The sequence below is a fragment of the Anomaloglossus baeobatrachus genome, chromosome 2 (genome assembly GCF_048569485.1).
Source record: "Anomaloglossus baeobatrachus isolate aAnoBae1 chromosome 2, aAnoBae1.hap1, whole genome shotgun sequence".
Lineage (NCBI taxonomy): Eukaryota > Metazoa > Chordata > Amphibia > Anura > Aromobatidae > Anomaloglossus > Anomaloglossus baeobatrachus.
In genome coordinates this window covers 658,820,123-658,840,061 of record NC_134354.1, presented here as the reverse complement: position 1 = coordinate 658,840,061, position 19,939 = coordinate 658,820,123, and the positions used below count along the sequence as shown (strand labels likewise).

The 19,939-nt window shown below is 44.5% G+C and overlaps 1 protein-coding gene across 1 annotated transcript in view; it reads right to left on the bottom strand.

The window, feature by feature from the left end:
- SHMT2 (serine hydroxymethyltransferase 2) overlaps positions 1-19,939 on the bottom strand; it is a 126,424-nt gene that overhangs the window by 42,198 nt on the left and 64,287 nt on the right. The window contains exon 6 of the mRNA XM_075337066.1: positions 8,026-8,148. Coding sequence (XP_075193181.1) covers positions 8,026-8,148 — 123 coding nt within the window. The remainder of the gene's footprint in view (positions 1-8,025; positions 8,149-19,939) is intronic.

The window sequence follows — 19,939 nt, the reverse complement described above, 5'->3', positions numbered from 1 at the left end:
TCTTGAAAAGTAAATAAATGCTCAATATTTGGTCTTGAAAAGTAACCGTTACTGGCTAGCACATTATGTTTTCATGATTATTTTTAGTGTTTCTTAAAGCCAGAAAGTTGACATTTGAAATGACTTTAGTTTTGTGCCATGTCTGTGATCTGCTTTTTTTAAACAAAAGTAAACAACTGAATGAACATCCTCAGAGCCAGGTGAGTCCACAATTTTTGCCAGGGGTTGTTTGCTCTTAATATAGGGGATCAATAATATGAAACCCACCTACGCATTTCAAGAGTTGAATGCTATCAAGCTTTGATTAAGAGCATTCAAAACTCGAAATGCTTAAATCAAGCGGTTTATTTTTTTAACTCCTATTTTAACCCCTTCACGACCATGGACGGATCTTTCCGTCATGGATCGTGTCCCGGTAATCCCCGCCCCCTGCCGCGGGCAGGCGGCGTGGATCGGCACACATATCAGCTGTTTTCAACAGCTGACATGTGTGCCTACATGTTCCGAGTGGAATCGCATTCCACCCGGAACATTAACCCCTTAGATCTCGCTGCCAAAGTCTGGCAGCGAGATCTATATGCGCGCGGCCATCTTTTTTTCTTACCGCCGCCCCCTCCGGACGTCACGTGAGTGATCACGTGACGTTCGGGGGTTGCCATCGTAGCACAGGGTCATGTGATGACGCCTGGTGCTAAGAAGTTTCACTTTCATTCTTCCTCGGCACGGAGCAGAGGAAGAAAGAAAGTGACTGAATCTGCTGATTACAGCGGTATAGCTGTGATCAGCAGATAGCGATCAGCAATCGGATTGCTGATCGCTATAGCCCCCTAGGGGGACTAGTAAAATAAAATAAAAAAAGTAAAAAAAAAGTTTTAAAAAATTAAAAAAAAAACAAAAAACCTAAAAGTTCAAATCACCCCCCTTTCCCCCCATTGAAAATTAAAGGGTTAAAAAATAAATAAATATACACATATTTGGTATCGCCGCGTTCAGAAATGCCCGATCTATCAAAATATAAAATCAATTAATCTGATTGGTAAACGGCGTAGTGGCAAAAAAATTCCAAACGCCAAAATTACGTTTTTTGGTCGCCGCAAGTTTTACGCAAAATGCAATAACAGGCGATCAAAACGTAGCATCTGCGCAAAAATGCTACCATTAGAAACATCAGCTCGAGACGCAAAAAATAAGCCGTCACTGAGCCATAGATCCCAAAAAATAAGAACGCTACGTGTTTTGGAAAATGGCGCAAAACGTGCGCCACTTTTATTGGACAAACTTGTGAATTTTTTTTAACCCCTTAGATACAAGTAAACCTATACATGTTTGGTGTCTACAAACTCGCACCGACCTCAGGTATCATACCCACACATCAGTTTTACCATATAGTGAACACCGTGAATAAAACATCCCAAAAACTATTGTGCCATCACACTTTTTTTGCAATTTTTCCACACTTGGAATTTTTTTGCTGCTTTCCAGTACACCATATGGTAAAACTTATGGTTTCATTTAAAAGTACAACTTGTCCCGCAAAAAACAAGCCCTCATATGGCAAGATTGACGGAAAAATAAAAAAGTTACGGCTCTCGGAAGAAGGGGAGCAAAAAACAAAAACGCAAAAACGGAAAGTGCCCCGGGGCTGAAGGGGTTAAAGAGCAGATCAATAAAATGTTTTTATAGAAAAAAAATGTTTATGCGGGAACTGGATGGTTTCTCACAGCACGTATCACTACAGTGGTTAGTATTGCAGTTTTGAAGTGCTGGGGTCCTGGGTACAAATCCTACCAAGGACAACATCTGCAAGGAGATTGTTTGTTCTCCCTGTGTTTGTATGGGTTACCTCCAGGGTTCTCCAGGTTTCCTCCCACACACCAAAGACATACTGATAGGGAATTTAGATTGTGAGCCCCAATGGGGACAATGTTGCTGATGTAAGTAAAGCGCTGTGGAATTGATGGCGCTATATAACTGAATAATTATTATTACTCTGTGAGTTCAGTCAGTAGCTTCTAATGCAATGTAGCTATGGCACACTTGCCAGGCTCTGGTGACCTTGGCGACAAGTTGTACACTATGTAAAATAAAGTTCTCATATCAGAAGGTTGACAGCAGATAGGAAAAAGCAAGTCAACTGCAAACTTGCTTCTCGTCATGCTAACTAAAGCAATTTAATAAAATCGGAATAGTATTTTAAAGATGGTAATGGTATTACCAGAGAATTAAATTAAAATCCAGCAATTTTTTTGGATATGAAAATAAAATCCATCTGACATTATTTTATTCCCTATATAAATAACTACACATGGGAACATGATGACAATACCTTACTTCCTGCCCTTTGCATATTTTTGTGCCAGAGCATTTTCTCTGTAGCTGAATCTTTCAAATAACAAAACATTTCAGAATGATAATGACTTCTGCTTCCATACATCAGCTGTAAATTTAGTCCTAATTCAGTCTTCTGAGAGCTGCCGTCTGGTGACTCTCAGGTTGAGACTTCTTTGGTTTTCCCGATTAGAACTCTAGAGAATTTTGTGCCCAGACTGGCAATACTTTGCTTAAAATAGCTAAACATCCTTTTTCTGGCCTATGATTTATACCCAAGGGGTCCGAAGACAATGAAAGACTAACACAGCCAAGATGCTGCACCTTCTGTCATCTCATTCAGATCAGAATCTCAGCAGACATTCGGTGCAGCGGTCTACAAGCATGAATCAGGTCCCCCAGGTCCTCACTGCTGATACACATGCTATATTAGCTCCGATACACCATAAGCACCGAGCCAGGCTTACTAATGTGCTCAGGAAGAGATTCTCCACAAAGGGTGAAATAGGAGGACAGTAAAAATAAACCATATCAGCTCACTCTTAGTCACGCAAGTGCTCGCTTATTCATTGAAACCCATGAAGAAGCCACCCTGAGCAAAATTGGAAATTCCCTTTTGCACAAAATTAGAATCAAATCTCTTAACCACCATAAAAGTCTCACTTTCCAATGGCCTTGAGTTATGAGGAGCTGAAGGGTTCTCCTGACTCACTTCCTCCTAGATCATTGTGATCTTACATGCAGACTGAAATTATTCAGATACATCATTATATACCCAACCATCCAGACTAGCGGATATCATTGCCCCAGCATCCAGACTAGCGGATATCATTGCCCCAGCATCCAGACTAGCGGATATCATTGCCCCAGCATCCAGACTAGCGGATATCATTGCCCCAGCATCCAGACTAGCGGATATCATTGCCCCAGCATCCAGACTAGAGGATATCATTGCCCCAGCATCCAGACTAGCTGATATTTTTAGCCCACCGTCCAGATGAACAGATATTACCCCACCATCCACACTAACTGATATTATTGCCCAACCATTCATATTAGCTGATATTACCCCATGGTCCAGACTTGCAAACATTTTTACCAGACCATCCATACTACCATATAATACCCCATCATCCAGACCAGCAGATATTATTACGTCAATACACAGGTAGGCATATATTATTACCAACACATCCAGACTAGCAAACATTACCCCAGTACCCAAGCTAACAGATGTTATTATACTATCATCCAAGTTAGAATATATTATGACTAGTGATAGTTGAATTCATACTGTAAAAGTCCGGACTAGTGCGGGTTCAAAACTATCCAAGCGCTGGTCCCGGAATTCTCAGGGAACTCCGGGTACCCAGCCTTCAGTATGTATGTAGCAGAGCTGGAATCGTCGTGGGACCTCGTGTGAATTACATCAGAACTGGGTATTTGGGGGTTAATAAAGGAGAGAAAGAGGGTGTCTTTTTGTATTTTATTTCAATAAAAGGATTTTTTCTGTGTTTTGTATTTTATTTATTTTTGCTCACAAATTAGTAATGGGGGTCTCAGACGCCTTCCATTACTAATCTAGGGCTTAGTGGCAGCTGTGATTAACCCTTTACTACCCCGATTGCCACCACACAAGGGTAATCAGGATGAGACAGGTAAAGTTCTGAGATTATCGCATCCAATGGATGCAACAATCCTAGAGGTCTGTAGACTGCTATTTTACGGGGGTCAATAACCATGAGTCCTCACCAGCCTGAGATTACCAGCCCCCAGGTGTCAGCTTTATCATTGCCGGGTATTAAAATTGGGGGGAACCACACACTGGTTATTTTAAAAATTATTTAAATAATTTAAAATATTTTATATATATATATATATATATATATATATATATATATATATATATATATATATATATATATATATATATATATATATATATATATATATATATATATATATATATATATATATATATACACACACATATACCTACCGTATTTTTCGCTTTATAAGGCCTGTTTCACACGTCAGTGATTTTGGTACGTTTGTGCTTTTTTTTTAACGTACCAGAATCACTGACATACGCAGACCCATTATAAAGAATGGGTCTGCTCACACATCAGTGATTTTTCACTGCACGTGTCTCCGTGCGGCGTACCCGCGTGTCCGTGATTGCCGCACAGAGACATGTCAATTTTTTTCTGGCATCACTGATGTCCCACGGACCACGCAGTGGTGTGGTCCGTGAAACACGTGCCAGAAAAAAAACGTGCTTCTAAAATAAAAAGCATTTTAACTCACCGGGCTCCAGCGACGCTCTCTGCAGCCTGTTCTCCCTGCTGCTTCTGAGCCGGCTCATTACTGTCGCGCATATTCATGATGCACGACACAGCCGACCCGGAAGCAGCTGCTGCGGGGGTCAGCGCTGGCCGGATGCTGCACCGCGGGAGCGATCAGCACCATGGAGAGCGGGAGCGCGCACAGGTGAGTTATTCTCTAAGTGCAATCACGGGCCATGGAGAACGGAGCCCGGATTGCACTTAGACAACCCACGTGTGCCGTGATTCACGGCACACGGAGGGACATGTGCGTGTTTTACACGCCAGTGAAAAACGTCAGTGTTTTTCACTGACGTGTGAAACGGGCCTAAGACTCACCTGATTATAAGACGCACCCCCAAATTTGGTGAAGGAATAGAGAATTTTGTAATAAATTGGGTCCGTCTTATAATGCCAGTGTCCGTCTAACAAATCATATAGGGTATATGTCCCTCATAGCCCCCCCATCCTAAAATTAGCCCCCTTAATCTGGATATGGCCACCTTATATTGAATATAGCCCCCTTGTACTGGCACACGTCCCCCAGTGATGCCACATGTCCCCTATGGCTGGCACACGGCCCACTATTGCTGCATATCATCTCTGCGTGCCTGATCACAGACAGCAGCATAGACACCGGGAGATCAGCTCTGGAGGAGGTGAGTAAAGAGTGTTTTATTTTACTATGTGCAGCAGCATGGGGGCCATATCTAACACAGGGGGGGCATGTGTCATCAAAGGAGGGCGCAGGCAGATATAATATGCGCCGCTCCCCCAGCCCATCGCTGCAGTGCGGTTTCAGCACCACGGTGATGGACAGCGGCAGTGCATATTATATGAGCGGGAGCAGGAGATGAAAGGCTCCCCTCCAGCAGCTTCATCAGCCCCTAGAACCGCTTCAGAGCGGACCCTGCAGTAATATTATATATATATATATATATATATATATATATATATATATATATATACACACACACACACACACACACATATATACACACATACACCCCCCCCGTATATTCGGATTATAAGACGCACCCCCTATTTATTTATTATTATATTGATACACAGCCAAGATAAGCACACGGCTGGGGGCTGCAGTCTGTAGCTGTATGCTTTATCTGTGTTAGGTATCAATATGGGGGGGGGCATTCCGATAATTTTATTTATTTTTACACTCTAGGTACACACACAGCGCCTGTGATTGAAAGCAGTCAGACACAGGGTGACGGAACGTCTCACTGCAATCAGAGACGCCGGGACTGCCAGTGGGCGGGTGAAGCAGTGCATATGTATGAAGGCTAATGAGCGGCCCCAGAAGTAGTGTTAGGCTATGTGCGCACGTGTGCGCGCTGCACCGCACCTAAAAGGTGCGCTTCAGAGCGCAGCTGAAAAGCTCCGTTCTGAAGCGCATGGTGCCGGCAGAGAACGTGCGCTCTGCATGCTGCATCTCCCTATAGACAGCATGCAAACTGCACGGAAGACGTGACATGTCACTTCTTAGAACGCAGCGATTCGGGCAGCAGCCGAATCACTGCATTCTAATACGCCACGTGCACACGGCTCCTGCACAATCTCCATAGACTGTGCAGGGGATGCAGGACGCATGCAGTTACGCTGCGCTGCAGATCGCAGCGTAACTGCATGTAATACGCACACGTGCGCACATAGCCTAACAGCCGCGTGGAGACTGGCATGTATAACGCACTTGCTCTAATTCCCCTAACCCGTCTACGACCATTTTAAAGCGCTGTATTCTGGTCCCCATTGACTCATGTGGGGTCCGGCGTCTAGGCAGATATCCAGGGTTCAAGTTTGGACAGGAATTGGGTTTTTACTTTAAACCCAGTTGGACTCGCCGATCCCTGGAATCTGCGCGTCCGCCCATCACTAGTTATGACCCTACCATCTAAGCAAGCAAATATTATGACCCTACCATCCAGGCTTGAAGATATTATGACCCTACCATCCATTAGCCCACCATCCACCAGGCTGGGATCAAGTAAAAAAAAAAAAAAAAAAAAAAAAAAAAAAACAACAATTTGTCTGGTATCTGAAGAATGGTCAGGACAATTATTTTATCAACTACACGTCTTTGGAGGTCTGAAGTGGTTAAAAAGACTCAGGATGGAACATAACGGCAAGTTGTTTTTACGTTGCAGTGTATAAGTTAATTCTTATTAGCGTTTGTTAAGCGCTTTATCACATGGGTTACAAAGCATATTTGCCTGAAAACATACCCTTAGGGTGCGTGCCCATGATCAGTGTTTGCAGTGTTTTGGCTGCAGTGTGTTTATGCTGCTTCCAAAACGCTGTGTTGTACAGTACAAGCAAAGTGGATTGGATTTCTAGAAATCCTGTGCCCACTGTGCTTGTTTATTCTGCAGCAAATACTGACCTGCAGTGCGGTTTTCCAGACCACAGAATGTCAATTGTTTGCTGCAGAGTCACATGCGTCCTTCCTAGGGAGAACACAAGCGAGAGACTGCAGCACACTGAACCTTGATTGTGGGTACAATCAGCTATGGTCTCCTGCGGAGGAGACGCAGGGCTCGCAGGTCAGGACCCGCTACGTCCAGGACGCAGTTAGTCCTGATCGTAGTCACGTACCCTTACTGTCGTGTGTGGCTGTAAGACAACTGGCTGCAGCAGAAGCCTTCCAACTGTGACCAAAACCGTACATCCCTTAACTAAAGGGGTAGAGCTTAAGCTGGCCACCAGAGAGGACATTGCTGAGCAGGAGATTAACAATTTTGTTCTCTGCAGGAATTCCACAAAACTGGCTGTATACATTAATTTCCTAGTGTGTCTTTAAATAAATGTCAGGGACGCCCCAACATTAGATCAAAGGACAACATGGATTTATGTTCTGCAAATTGTTTTTTTGTACAGTCTAATTCTTATTCGCTTTAGTGATGCCCAACCTATGCCAGGATGAGACATCTAGAAGACCTATCACATTTATTAAAAGTTGGAGATGCTATAATGTGTCATAGCCGGATACCTGTTGATAAATATGGATTATCCTCAAACAGGTTATCATCTGAACCCAGCAGTAAACTTATTTTGCTACAGAGTTGGTCTGATCTATATCTCTTGTTTGTTTTTTGTTTCAGGATATTAATAATTTCCACAGCAACAAACTTTAATAAAATGTTAGAGCAGAAATATTTGAAAGGTCATGTACATAAAAACCCATACGGGAGGAACACAAGAGCCATATGTGAGATGAGTAATGAAATGAAGATGATCAAAGGATTGTGGTGAACCTGTCAATCTAGAGAAACGTATGCTGGTGGTCTCAATAATAGTCTAGATATAATACAATCGTACCCCAACATAATTAATTGAAGCACTGATACATTCGGCATACCTTCCTCATCCTGGCATAATCAATCAGTCTTGCGTAGGCGCTAGTCCCAGCGATGATGAGCTTTGGACGAAAGAGTCGGGCTGTCACCTCCAGTTGGTCATAGTTAATCAAACCAGTGGCTGGCTTGGAGAGAAAATCAAAATATAAATTCAGGGACACATAATTCTTGCTTATAACATAGATTTTCTAATCAACTAGTGTACAGAATAAGTTTATGGAAATAATGTTGGCTTCCACTAATATTGGTGCCAAAATAGGCAAAATATTAGAAAGCCAATACGATCAGGAATGAACAAAGCCGGTGAGGTGGCTAAGTAAACAGGTGGAATGACTATCATACAGCATATTCGATATTCTGGAGAAATTCAGCCTCCATGCAGCTATTCAGGGGGGCTAATGAACCCAAGGACAGGTGAGGTATGTCAGCCACTGCCAAGAAATAGTTTCATATTTATGGAACCACAAATCAGGCAGTGAAAAATGACTGAACATTTTGGCTGGAGTGCTGCAAGTCACACAGAATATGAGGAATGAGTTGTGAATGACATTATGGAACAAAATTGGTTTAATAAGACTTACAGGTGACATAATATTTACTGCCAGAGAATACAGATACACTTATTTTGAAGGGCAAAGTCACAAATAATAATGGCTCATGTGTATCATGTCGGAGCCTAGCTAGACTATTATAAAAAATTATATTAATATATATATACACTAGAAGGTGGCCCGATTCTAAACATCGGGTATTCTAGAATTTACGTATTGTGTAGTTAATGTATGATTTTTGTTATATATATGTATAGATGTTGTTGTGTGTAGTTACGAAGTGTTTGTGTAGGGGCTCTATATGTTCTGGGTGTTGTCTGGGTGTGGCGGGGGGTGAGAGCGGTGTTTGTGTGTTGTGTTGTGTGTCGTTATTTGTGGAGCGCTGTGTCTGTATCGTTGTGTGTGTGTTGCGTGGTTTGTGTGGGTGTGGGGTGTGTGTGTGTGTTTTGGGGGAGGTATGTTTTGTGCAATGTGTGTGTTGTGCGGTATGTGCGTATATTTGTGTGTGCCGCGGTGTTTGTGTGTTGGGTATTGTGTGTGTGCGGCGTTGTCTGTGTGTGTGGGTGTCTGTGTAGGGCAGTGTTTGTGGTTCCCAGTGTGTGTGTGGTGTGGTGTGTTGTGCAGTGCGTGTGTGGCTGTGTGTGTGTGTGTGTTTTGGGGGGAGGTGTGCACCCCCCATCGTGCTCCATCCCCCATGCTGCGTACTCCCCATCGTGATCCATCCCCCATGCTGCGCATTCCCCATCGTGCTCCATCCCCCATGCTGCGCAATCCCAAACGTGCTCCATCCCCCATGCTGCGCACTCCCCATCGTGCTCCATCCCCCATGCTGCGCACTCCCCATCGTGCTCTATCCCCCAAGCTGCGCACTCCCAAACGTCCTCCATCCCCCATGCTGCACACCCCCCATCGTGCTCCATCCCCCATGCTGCGTTCTCCCCATTGTGCTCCATCCCCCATGCTGCGCATTCCCCATCGTGCTCCATCCCCCATGCTGCGCACTCCCCATCGTGCTCTATCCCCCAAGCTGCGCACTCCCAAACGTCCTCCATCCCCCATGCTGCGCACCCCCCATCGTGCTCCATCCCCCATGCTGCACACCCCCAATCGTGCTCCATCCCCCATGCTGCGTTCTCCCCATTGTGCTCCATCCCCCATGCTGCGCATTCCCCATCGTGCTCCATCCCCCATGCTGCGCACTCCCAAACATGCTCCATCCCCCATGCTGCGCACTCCCCATCGTGCTCTATCCCCCATCCTGCGCACTCCCAAACGTGCTCCATCACCCATGCTGCGCACCCCCCATCGTGCTCCATCCCCCATGCTGTGCACCCCCCATCGTGCTCCATCCCCCATGCTGCGCACTCCCCATCGTGCTCCATCCCCCATGCTGCGCACCCCCCCATCGTGCTCCATCCCCCATGCTGCGCACCCCCCATCTCCACAGTCACACATCAGACAGTAAACACGCACACATCTGATCGCATACAATCACACACACACCCCACTTCTCCCTGTGCTCCTCTGCCGACAATCACAGATCCGATCGCATACACTCACACATCAGAACACACTCACACACATCCGATCGCATACACACACTGACGATATCGCACATACGCGCTCACACAATCACAACATCCGGAGATACCACATGCTTCCGGCCATGTGATCCTCCGGCAGGTCCTGGAAGGTCACTGCACAGTATCGCCGCCGAGAAGCAAGCGATATCACGGGATGTTTTGAGTGTGTGGATGCGATCTGATGTGGATGTGTGTGTGTATATGTGTGTGTGTCTGTTCTTATGTGTGTGCGTGTGTGTGTGTTCCGCCGCTGCAGGACCTTGATGCGCTCACCTCGGGGCGAGAGGCCATTCCGTGTGGGGGGCGGAGCCTGGGCGAGCGGCCAATCCGTGTGGGGGCGGAGCTGAGGAGAGCGGCCAATCCGTGCGGGGGGAGGAGCCGAGGCGAGCGGCCAATCCGTGAGGCTGAGCGGCCAATCCGTGCGGGGGGAACGGGGCCATGGCGAATCCGTGAAGCCGAGCGGCCAATCCGTGCGGGGGGCGGGGCCATGGCGAGCCCAGCGGCCAATCCGCTGTTTGTCACCGTAAGGACACGGCCAATCCGTGCGGGGGGAACGGGGCCATGGCGAATCCGTGAAGCCGAGCGGCCAATCCGTGCGGGGGGGCCATGGCGAGCCCAGCGGCCAATCCGCTGTTTGTCACCGTAAGGGCATGTCACGGTAAGGACACAATTTTGGAGCAAGACAGACAGACAGACAGAATAAGGCAATTATACAATTTTGGAGCAAGACAGACAGACAGACAGACAGAATAAGGCAATTATATATATAGATATATATATACACACATACACACACACACACACACATATAATTGAGATATATATATATTATATATACACACACATATACATACATACACACACACACACACACACACACACACAGACTACAGACCAAAAGTTTGGACACACCTCCTCATCTCTAGAATAACTATTAAGGCTCCTTTCACACTACGTTTTTTTAACATGCATCATGAACTTTTTTTGCTGTAAAAGCGGATTCTGCTTTTACAGCAAAAAAACGCATGTGTTATTTTGCAGGATCCTGTCACTTTAAGTTTATGGGCGGGCATTGGAGTCATGTGATCTGGAGTCAGTGGAACTGAACGTGATAGACTGGGAGCCGGCTTCTGACAGCTGCAGAAGCTCGTAACCAAGGTAAGCATCGGGTAACTTGCTTGGATACCCGATATTTATCTTTGTTACAAGCGTCTGCAGATGCTAGGAGCCGGGCTGCCTGCACACGTAACCAACGTAAACATCGGGTAACTAAGAAGCGCTTTCCTTGGTTACCAGATATTTATCTTGGTTACGAGTGTCTGCAGCTCTCAGGCGGGGGAGAGGGAGGTGGGGAGAGACAGAGAGGGAGGGAGGAGAGAGAGGGACTGATCACCCGAGGCTGGTTTCTGGGCATGCTCAGTAGAGCAAGCAGGATCCTGTCTATCAGCATGCCGCGTTCACATGCGTTTGCATGCAGTATAGTCAGGATCCAGCAATTTGCAGTATTTGGACACAGCTCAAAAACGCTACAAGTAGCGTTTTTGAAAAATGTTAAAAAACTGCAAGTCGCTGGATGCTCACTATAACGCACGCAAACGCATGTGAACGCATGTTAACGCGAGTCCATTGCAAATGCATTGAAATGAAAACGCATTTGCACTGGATCCGCTTTTGCGTTAAAAAAACGTTCATGACGGATGTTAAAAAAACGTAGTGTGAAAGCAGCCTAAGAGGAGACTTTGTGCAGCAGGCCTTCATGGTAAAATAGCTGCTAGGACATCACTGGTAAGGACAGGCAACAAGCAGAAGAGACTAAAGAGAGCTAAAGTACACAAGGAATGGACATTAGACCAGTGGAAATCTGTGCTTTGGTCTGATGAGTCCAAATTTGAGATCTTTGGATCCAACCACCGTGTCTTTGTAGAAAAGATGAATGGATGGACTCTACATGACTGTTTCCCACCGTGAAGCATGGAGGAGGAGGTGTGATGGTGTGGGGGTGCTTTGCTGGTGACACAGTTGGGGGATTTATTCAAAATTGAAGGCATACTGAACCAGCATGGCTACCACAGCATCTTGCAGCGGCATGCTATCCCATCTGGTTTGTGTTTAGTTGGACCATAATTTATTTTTCAACAGGACAATGACCCCAAACACACCTCCAGGCTGTGTAAGGGCTATTTGACTAAGAGGGAGAGTGATGGGGTGCTACGCCAGATGACCTGGCCTCCAAAGTCACCAGACCTGAACCCAATCGAGATGGTTTGGGGTGACCTGGACCGCAGAGTGATGGCAAAAGGGCCAACAAGTGCTAAGCATCTCTGGGAACTGCTTCAAGACTGTTGGAACACCATTTCCGGTGACTACCTCTTGAAGCTCATCAAGAGAATACCAAGAGTGTGCAAAGCAGTAATCAAAGCAAAAGGTGGCTACTTTGAAGAACCTAGAATATAAGACATATTTTCAGTTGTTTCACACTTTAAGCATTTCATTCCACATGTTTTCATTCATAGTTTTGATGCCTTCAATGTGAATCTACAATTTTTAGAGTCATGAAAATAAAGAAAACTCTTTGAATGAGGAGGTGTGTCCAAACGTTTTGGTCTGTACTGTGTACATATACATATACACACATACATACACACACACACACACACACACACAGAGGGTCAACAAAGTATTTGGTACACTGCCGAATTTGCAAATTTACCCACCTATACCGAATGGAGAGGTCTGTAAATTTTATCATGTGCTGGGGTTAGATACCTGGACTGTATCATCTGCAGCGATTAGATAAGTGGAGAGTAATGCATGCAGAGATTAATAAAAGGCTCAGTGGTGTGTATCACATGATGAGATTATATATGCAGTATCTAAATGTATGTAATGTGTGACCCCCGCTCCATCCAATTCTAGGGAAAAAGTGGTGTAATGTGTGACACTGCTCCATCCATCCAATATTTTTTTGCATCCAATTTTAATCTACACCTTTTATATTCCATTTTCATTAGCTATTTTGAACTGGGTTTCCAAATAATCAGTGTGGCATTTTTTCTTCTGGTATGCAAAAAACAAAAAAAAAAAAAAACAAAAACCAATAAGCTTTCCAAGTGTCTCCTACCCATTAGACCTCATTCACCCTCCCATGTTTAAGAGGAACCTGTCAGGTCCCCTATGCCCTCTAGCCAAGCAGCACTGTAACCTGTATGGCCAATTTCCCTCTCTAACCAGCCCTGTATAATGCCATTCACTAATATGAACATTTTTTTTTTAAAAAAATCTACTTTTAAACCTTGCTGTCACTATTATAATTAGACCTGTGACTAATTGCAAAGGCATTAATTCCAGACTAGTCGGCCCTCCATATTATCATGCCCTTGTGGGCGTAATAACATGATTTTCACATGCTGGCGTCACAGTCAGCTCCTGGAAATCTGGGGCATGTGCGCGGCTCATTTTGGGCTGTATCAGTGCGCCTCGGAAGCAGGGTGTACGCTTTCCAGCTTCATTAGGCACACTGCGCATGAAAGGACATTCAGAAGATGGCCCACATACACGTCTAATGAGCTTCTGGTCATGCGTAGTGAGCCTAAAGAACCTGAGAAGTGTACACCCGGGTTCAAAGGCAAACAGATACAGTCAAAATGAGCCACGCAAATGAGTGACATTTTCAGAACCTGGTGGTGAAGACGACTCATGGAAATTATGTTATCATGCCCATAGGGGAGAAATTAGACAGAAAGAGAGCCGACAAATCTGGGGAAACTAGTCAAAGAATTAGCTCAGACCTAAATGCCATTGAGAATCTGTGACAAGTCTTGGAAATTGCTGATCACAGACACGTCCATCCAATCTCGCTGAGCTAAAGCTATTTTGTAAGGAAGAATGGGCAAAAATGTCAGCCTCTAGATGTGCAAAGCTGATAGAGACATCACCAAGAGACTTGAAGCAGTAATTGCAGCAAAAGGTGGCGCTAAAAAGTATTGACTTCGGAGCTGAATAAAAATGCATGTCACACTAGTCAGATTTTTATTACTAAAATAAAAAAATGTAAAAAACCATGTATCGTTTCATTTAAACTTCACAATTTTTGCTATTTTAGTATTGTATCCTACATAAAATACATTTACGTTTGTGGGCTTAATGTGGAAAAAAAATGCGGAAAAGTTCACAGGGCATGAATACTTTTGCAAGGCAGTATGTGTTTTTCACAGACTCAGAATTGTATTAGCACCTTTTAATACAGGGAAAAACTGACATGTCCCCATGTGTTCTGTACAGACACAGCCCGTGAAAAAAAACCACGGGCATGTGAATAGGACCATGGTTTATAATGGTTACCATATTTTTTTGACTATAAGACACTTTTTCCTCTTAAAATTTGGGAGAAAAACAGGGATGCATTTTATAGTCCAAATGTACATGACTCGCTGTGGGGAAAGGTGGAGGGGAGAGGGAGGAGCCATCGGAGGTGGAGCGGGGTCAGAGGATGCAGCAGGATCGCTACTACAGCAAGTCAGCAGTAGTGAATATTCATTTCTCCATTAAAGGTAAATTAATATTCATTGCTCCTCATACCCTTAATCCTAACCACCTCTCGGGATCAAGGTAAGTAAAAATCTTCACAGTTATATACTAAATCACTGACACCAGTAACTAGAGGTGGACGGGATTATGGGTGTGGGGAGCAGTGAATTGTCCTTTAATGGAGAAATGAATATTCACTGCTCCTGCCACCACAGGTTTCCTACAGCAGCACTGACCCTTCTCCTGCCTCCACATGCCTGTGATTGCGGGCAGTGACGTCATGTGCTGCTTGTCACTTACAGGCCAAAGTCAGTTGCCAGCATCAGAAGGAAACTCCACGCACCAGGGAAGCAGAGGGAAGATCAGTAGAACAGTGTGTGTGTGTGTGTGTGTGTGTGTGTGTGTGTGTGTGTGTTTGTGTCATAACGGGCGGCATATATACCAGAATGGGCCTGTGATGGGGGACATATATACCAGGATAGAAAACACATAAAAAAAAGGCCCATTTATACCAGGATAAAGGACATTTACAGAAGGATGGGCCACATATATACCATGATAGGGGACATATATGCTAGGAGGGGACCCAAGATTGGGAGCTTATATACCAGGATGGGGGACATATATAAAAAGATGGGTCCATGTATATCAGGATGGAGGACACAAAACACCAAGATGGGCCACATATATACCAGGATGCGGAACAATAGTACAAAATTGGGGGACATTACTTCCATAACAGTGCATCATGAGCACATTTTTTTGCTTCAAATCTTTTTCTCCATTTTACTCTTCTAAAACCTAGGCGTATGGTCCAGTGCATCACAGTTCAAAAAATACAGTACATCATTTGTATTGGTAAAAAGAAAAGCAGGATACAACGTGCAACACGAATGTCTGAATGACACCTGTGAAGAGCACACTGCAGCGGATGTGCTGTCCATCTATTTCACAGACAAACTGACTTGAATTGGTGATTTAAATTATCAAATTAATCTCTAAAGAGATAAAATAAAAAGGGCATATTGTGTGACTTCCACACATTGATAGTATCCACTTGGGTCACTTTTAGGCCACGTGCACACATACTACTATTTTTTGACTTTTTGGTTTATCTCCGTATTCGTAGCCAAAACCAAGAGTGGAACAAATCATAGGAAAAGTGTAATAGAAACACGGGCACCACTTCTGCACCAAATTCTCAGTGTGTTCCCGTGGCCATACATGGCATGGTATTTTGGTCAGTATTTTCCTTCAGTATGTGGAAGCCACATCTTTAGGCACAAGGCTGGGGCCACACAGGGATTACTGCGATCCCCTCACATGACACTCGGCTCACGCTGGCAGTACAGCAGAGCAGAGTGTCATGCAAGTGTCCCTGCGACTGATGTCCGACCGTACGAGCAGACCTCAGCTGCAGGGGGAGGGCCGGCACTGAGGAGGGGAGGGATTTCTCTCTCTCTCCTCCGTAGCCGGATATTAACATTCTCGCATTGCACTCATGGTATACCGGTGTACTGCGATTTTTCTCTCGCCCCATACACTTGAATGGGTGCGAGAGAAAGTCTCGCATTACAATCGCAGCATGATGTGATTGTTTTCTTGGTCCGATTAGGGCTGAGAAAATAATCGCTCATGTGTGCTGACACACAGGCTAATATTGGTCCGAGTGGAATGCGATGTTTTATCACACTCCACTCGCACCGAATTTAATGCAGTATGGCTTAGGCCTAAGACACACGGCGAGAAAAACGGTGCGAATGGAGTGTGATTTTTATAAAAAAAAAAAAAACATCGCAAAATGTCAATTTATACTGGAAATAAATGTCAATTTATTCTGGAACTTAAAAAGGAACCTGTCACCAGGGTTTGGCCTTCTAAACTAAAACTGGCACCTGTGCTGCATTCCATAGAGATGCACATTACCCCCCTGACCCTCCTGTAGACTCCAAAAATGCCTTTATAAAATCTCCCGCCCTGTATGTAAATTGTCTGGTCTGATGGACGTCCTAATCTGATCTGTCTCTCCCGTCCCTTCTTTCGCTTTCCTGTCCTTCCTGTGCTGATCGACGTAGAAGACGCTTCAGGCGCCATCCACATAGGCAGGCAAAATCTCCATATTTCCAGCTCGCACAGGCACACTTCACTCTGCCCTGTTGCGGGCAGAGCAGAAAACATAGGTGCGTCTGCACAAATCAGTAAGTTATTTACGCGGCGTGAGATTTTGCCCGCCGATGTGGATGAAGTAGATGAAGTCATTAAATCACCAGGCAAATCTCTCACCTGTGCAGAGAACTTGCCAATTTGTGCACGCCTATGTTTTCAGCTCTGCACGCAACAGGGCAGAGTGACGTGCGCCTGTGCAAGTCAGAAATATAGAGATTTTGCCCACCTATGTAAATGGCATCCGAAGTGTCATCCATGGCAATCAGTACATGAGGAGGGCAAAAGGAGGGACAGGAGACACAGATTAGGAAGCCCACCAGACAATTTACAAGGGGCTGCTGATAAGTCTTTGGATTTGCCCAGAAAGAAACAAGATAGGATGATGAAACTTTACATTTATTCCACATACTCTCCACTGATGTCAACACACTTCTTACAATCGGTATTCCAAGTTCTGTAAGCCTAGCAAAAAGAAGGATTTCGGTTGTGCCCTAAACCAGGCATCCGTAGCAGCCATGGCATCAGAAATGGCATGAATTTTGGTATCCTTGAGGTGTTTCTTTAGGTTTGGAAACAGATGATAATTGGAGGGAGCTAGATCTGGTGAATAATGTGGGTGGTCAGTCAGCTGGAATCCCAGCTCTGCCAGTTTTGCCATGGTCGCTTGTGCAGTGTGAGTGGAGGCATTGTCTTGCAGGAACAGATTCCTTTCAACAGCTTGCCGCACCTTTTGGCCTTCAGAGCTACCTTCAATTGGTCGAAAAGTTCAATGTAATACCTTGCATTGATGGTGGAACCCTTTTGAAGGTAGTCCACTAGCAGCATGCCCTCCTTATCCCAGAACACAGACGCCATCACCTTAGTGACTGATTTTTGCACCCTGAACTTCTTTGGACAAGGAGAACCACTGTGTCTCCACTCTTGACTGCTCCTTGTTTTCAGGGTCATACAAATAAATCTAGGTCTTATCCATAGTGACCAGCCGATCCAGGAAGTTTTTATCAGTCCGGAAATGCTGACAAATGGACAGAGATCTGTTGTCAAACATTTGGGGATCCACTTTGCAGATAGCTTCCTTATTTCCAAATGTTCATGGATAATGACACAAAACACATTCACGGGAAATCCCCATGATGGCTGCTATTGCTTTAGCTGAGATTCACCGATTCTCCAGTATGAGGTTGTGCACAACATTGACGATCTCCGGAACAATAACCACTCTCGGTCGTCCAGGACGTTCCTTGTCATTGGTGCTGAAGTGGCCCGTTTTAAATGTGGCAACCCAGTTCTTAACTGTGGAATAAGATGCGCAATGATCCCCTAATGTCTGTGACATATCACCATCAATATCCTTTGTGGACTTTCCTTGCAGACACAAGAATTTTATCACTCCTCTGCTCTCAGTTGCTGTGTATATCGCATTAGACTCCGCCAGTTTGTGTTCCCGCGTGCGTAGAACAATGATGCCATAAGCAACAAACACAAAATTTTGAAAACCTAGACACATAAGGCTTTCATCAGATGTAACATTCGCTACTATAGAAACATAAAAAGATCACAAAGCCAAAGACATATCAGCAGCCCCTCATACATACAGGGCGGGAGATTTTATAAAGATATTTTTGGGGTCTACAGGGTCAGGGGGTAACGTACACCTTTATAGAATGCAGCACAGGTGCTAGTTTTAGTTTAGAAGGCTAAAATCTAATGACAGGTTCCCTTTAAAATACTCAGAGCAAATCATAATCTATGGTGCACATTTTTCATCCAAATTGCAGGTGCTCTAATAAACACTGAATTTTCTGTGCACAAATCAAAGGTGCAAAACATGCTCCAGGTCTGTCATATGTGGACGTACCCTGAAAATATCTTTAAAGAAGAGGTTTTCGCTTGCGTACAGATGGGTGTAAGATCTCAATTACCCTACCGCAAAATAAGAATGTGGCCACATCTGTGTGAATACTAATATTATGTTTCACGGCAGCTGTTCACCTATGAAGCCAAGTAACACAAAATCACATCACACATTGACAATCACAGCTCTAGAAATAACCTTAACACCTAAAGGTACTTCTACATTTGTGTGTCTATCATTGATAACTTCAGTAGCTGGTACTGAAAATTAAGAGCAAAATGCAATAAGAAAAGAATACAAATATAAACATTTGGTAGCAATTCAAGGGCTGACGACAGAAGATGCTGGCAAGCACCGATAAGATCAGAATGAACATCACCGAATAAAAACGCATAGCATTACAGCATTGCAAGAGGGAGATCTCAAATACTTGAGCTGGCCATACACATTAGATGTCTGTTATCTGAACAATGTCTCGGCCGATCCTTCGGCCGACAACCTCCTCAGCCGACTATCCCATACATAAAACACTTGTTCGGCTAAGAACTTTTGTGAAAAGGATGCTGACCAACATTTATAGGCGGCTTATCCCTTAAAGAGTTAACGATCCTTCACGATCACTTGGTTAGTGCCCCCATACTCATCAGATTCTTGTCCAACATTAGTGTAATGTCTATGGAGGCCTCTACACTTCATAAACCATATCAACCAGATACATTGTGTAAAGTGAACAGACATTTCCTAAAAAATTGCAAAAAAAAAAAAAGACCGCTGTTAAAAAGCTTGTCCACTACTTGACAACCCCAGCTTAATAAATGAAGGGTCCCATAGAAAATATATTCAATGTATAGTCACCTCCGCAATGTCGGTGCTGCTGTTCCCAGACACGTTTCTGAACGGCTGTAGACTTCCAGGTAATATTGATGTGCTGCAGCAGATCAACGGCTGATTGGCTGCAGCAGTCCCGTGACACAACACTGCCACATAACCTGCTGGAAACAGCAGCGCAGAAGACAATGCTGAACTGGCACCGCTGCAGGGGGAGCGTATACATCGATTTTATTTTCTATGGGGCCCTGAACTGAATAAGCAGTGGTTGTCCAGTGGTGGACAGTTGCTTTAACATGCATCAGTAAAAAAAAAAAATATAGTTTTTAGCCTATTGTAATGCCTGTGATATGGATTCAATTGTGATGCACGGATAACACCAGGATTGGGGTTCCCAGGATAGGGT